We start from the raw sequence: 1,823 nt of genomic DNA, 5'->3' as shown, positions 1-1,823 counted from the left end.
TTTATCAATACACATAAATATTGTGTAACAAAATTATTATAACCAAATAATAATAAAAAAAAAAATTAAATACCTTTTTAACAGAAAATTCATAGTTAATTAATCTTTAAAAGTTACCTACTTTTTATAGCTATTCTTTTGTCGTTATTGGACAATGTTCATAAAAACAGTTATTTATAAAATACCTGTCATAATTTTTTTTTTTAATACAGTATGCAAAATCATAAAATTAACAATACAAATTTAAAATTTATGATTAATCAACTTCTGTTTTGATCGCTAAATCATCGTCTGATTCGATCACTATAGAATCTTCTGTTTTGATCGCTATATTATTTTCTGTTTTGATCACTATATTATCATAATCTTCTGTTTCGATCACATTATAATCTTCTAATTTGATCCTTTTATTATTATCTGTTTTGATCAATTTATAATCTTCTGTTTTTATCACTTCATTTCTATCTGTTTTGGTCTCTTTAATATCTTCTATTTTGATCAGTTTATTAAATTCTGTTTTAATCACTTTGTGACCTTTGGTTTTTATTACATTATTATTTTCTGTTTTTATTGCAACATTTTCAAGTATGGGTAGTACTTCAGAAATAAATGTCAATTTCAACACGTATTCCTTCTTGTTGGTATCTAAAATAATATAAAATAAATTAACTTATACATATATAAACTTAACATCCAATTTTTGCTATAGACAAATTTATTCTAGAACCAGATGTAAAATTTAAATCTAATACCATCATATTAAGATGCACTTATGAAATATGAAATTATATGGTTGTCAAATATATGTACTAACTAATGTTTTGCATTTACAACTTCATTATTATTATACTTACAAATTGCAGGGATATTCTCAGAGCATACAAGATGGTAAGACATATAATTAATACCCAAAAAACCAGTCTGGAAATTTGGTTATAAATCAAGTTATAAGTGCATTACTTAAAGTGGTTTACTTTGTTTGTTTGTCTAATAAATTATTTTAAAGTCGTAAATTAAACTACTACATACTTATAAAATTTTTAATTATTTTTAAAAAGAAAAAATTGCAGTCAACCCAATACAAAACCCAAAATTTAGATATTAGATAAATGTGTATAATGTTGATAGTCTATTAATAGTCTTGAACAAAGACTTGTGGAGTAAGATTAACTGGTTCAAATCAATGGGTCAATTTTAGATCTTTAAGGTTTAAAAATATCAAAAATTATGATCATCCTTATTTTGCTAAACACTATAGTCTTATTATACCCAATAAACATTTAAAAACAAATTGATGAAGACATCACAGTTGGAAAATTAATTGATGAATTTTGCTTGGAAATGGTCAAGGATTAAACTATCAATTACACTGATAATAACGATGCTAACGAAAGAAAAGTAAATATAAATATGGAATCAGAAAATGAGATGAAGAACCCATATAAAAAAAAGCATGATTAAAAAGAAGAATGGCTTTGAAATTAGCATAGTTTTCTGTTTCAATGTCTTAAATACATATTATGTAACTTATTCTCATTTTTTAAACTTGTTAAATCATGACAAACTGGGTACATTTTAGATTCTGAGCAGACCAAGATCCAGCAATTCTAGTGTAATTTTACACTAGAGGTTCCACCCAGTTTTTCAAACCCTCATATCTATACTTTCTCTAAAGATTGACTTTTTAAATTTTAAATATAGATTACGCTTAAAGAGCTTAAGGGATATCATACAAATTTGAGCCTTTAATAATAAGCTCATTATTACGATAGCATTTTTGTTACATATTGACTAAGGCCCGTTTCACATGGACGCGTATCATA

The 1,823-nt window shown here is 24.8% G+C and overlaps 1 protein-coding gene across 3 annotated transcripts in view; it reads right to left on the bottom strand.

The window, feature by feature from the left end:
- The window catches only part of LOC100568719 (heterogeneous nuclear ribonucleoprotein L-like), an 18,225-nt gene continuing 16,402 nt past the window's right edge, over positions 1-1,823 (bottom strand). For all 3 annotated transcript variants that reach the window (XM_008180556.3, XM_016800985.2, XM_016800986.2), the window contains one exon: positions 1-645. In XM_008180556.3, coding sequence (XP_008178778.2) covers positions 257-645 — 389 coding nt within the window. In that variant the 3' untranslated portion in view covers positions 1-256. The remainder of the gene's footprint in view (positions 646-1,823) is intronic.

This window comes from Acyrthosiphon pisum, chromosome X (genome assembly GCF_005508785.2).
Source record: "Acyrthosiphon pisum isolate AL4f chromosome X, pea_aphid_22Mar2018_4r6ur, whole genome shotgun sequence".
Lineage (NCBI taxonomy): Eukaryota > Metazoa > Arthropoda > Insecta > Hemiptera > Aphididae > Acyrthosiphon > Acyrthosiphon pisum.
The sequence above is the reverse complement of the archived record's forward strand: the minus strand, read 5'-3'. Positions and strand labels throughout refer to the sequence as shown.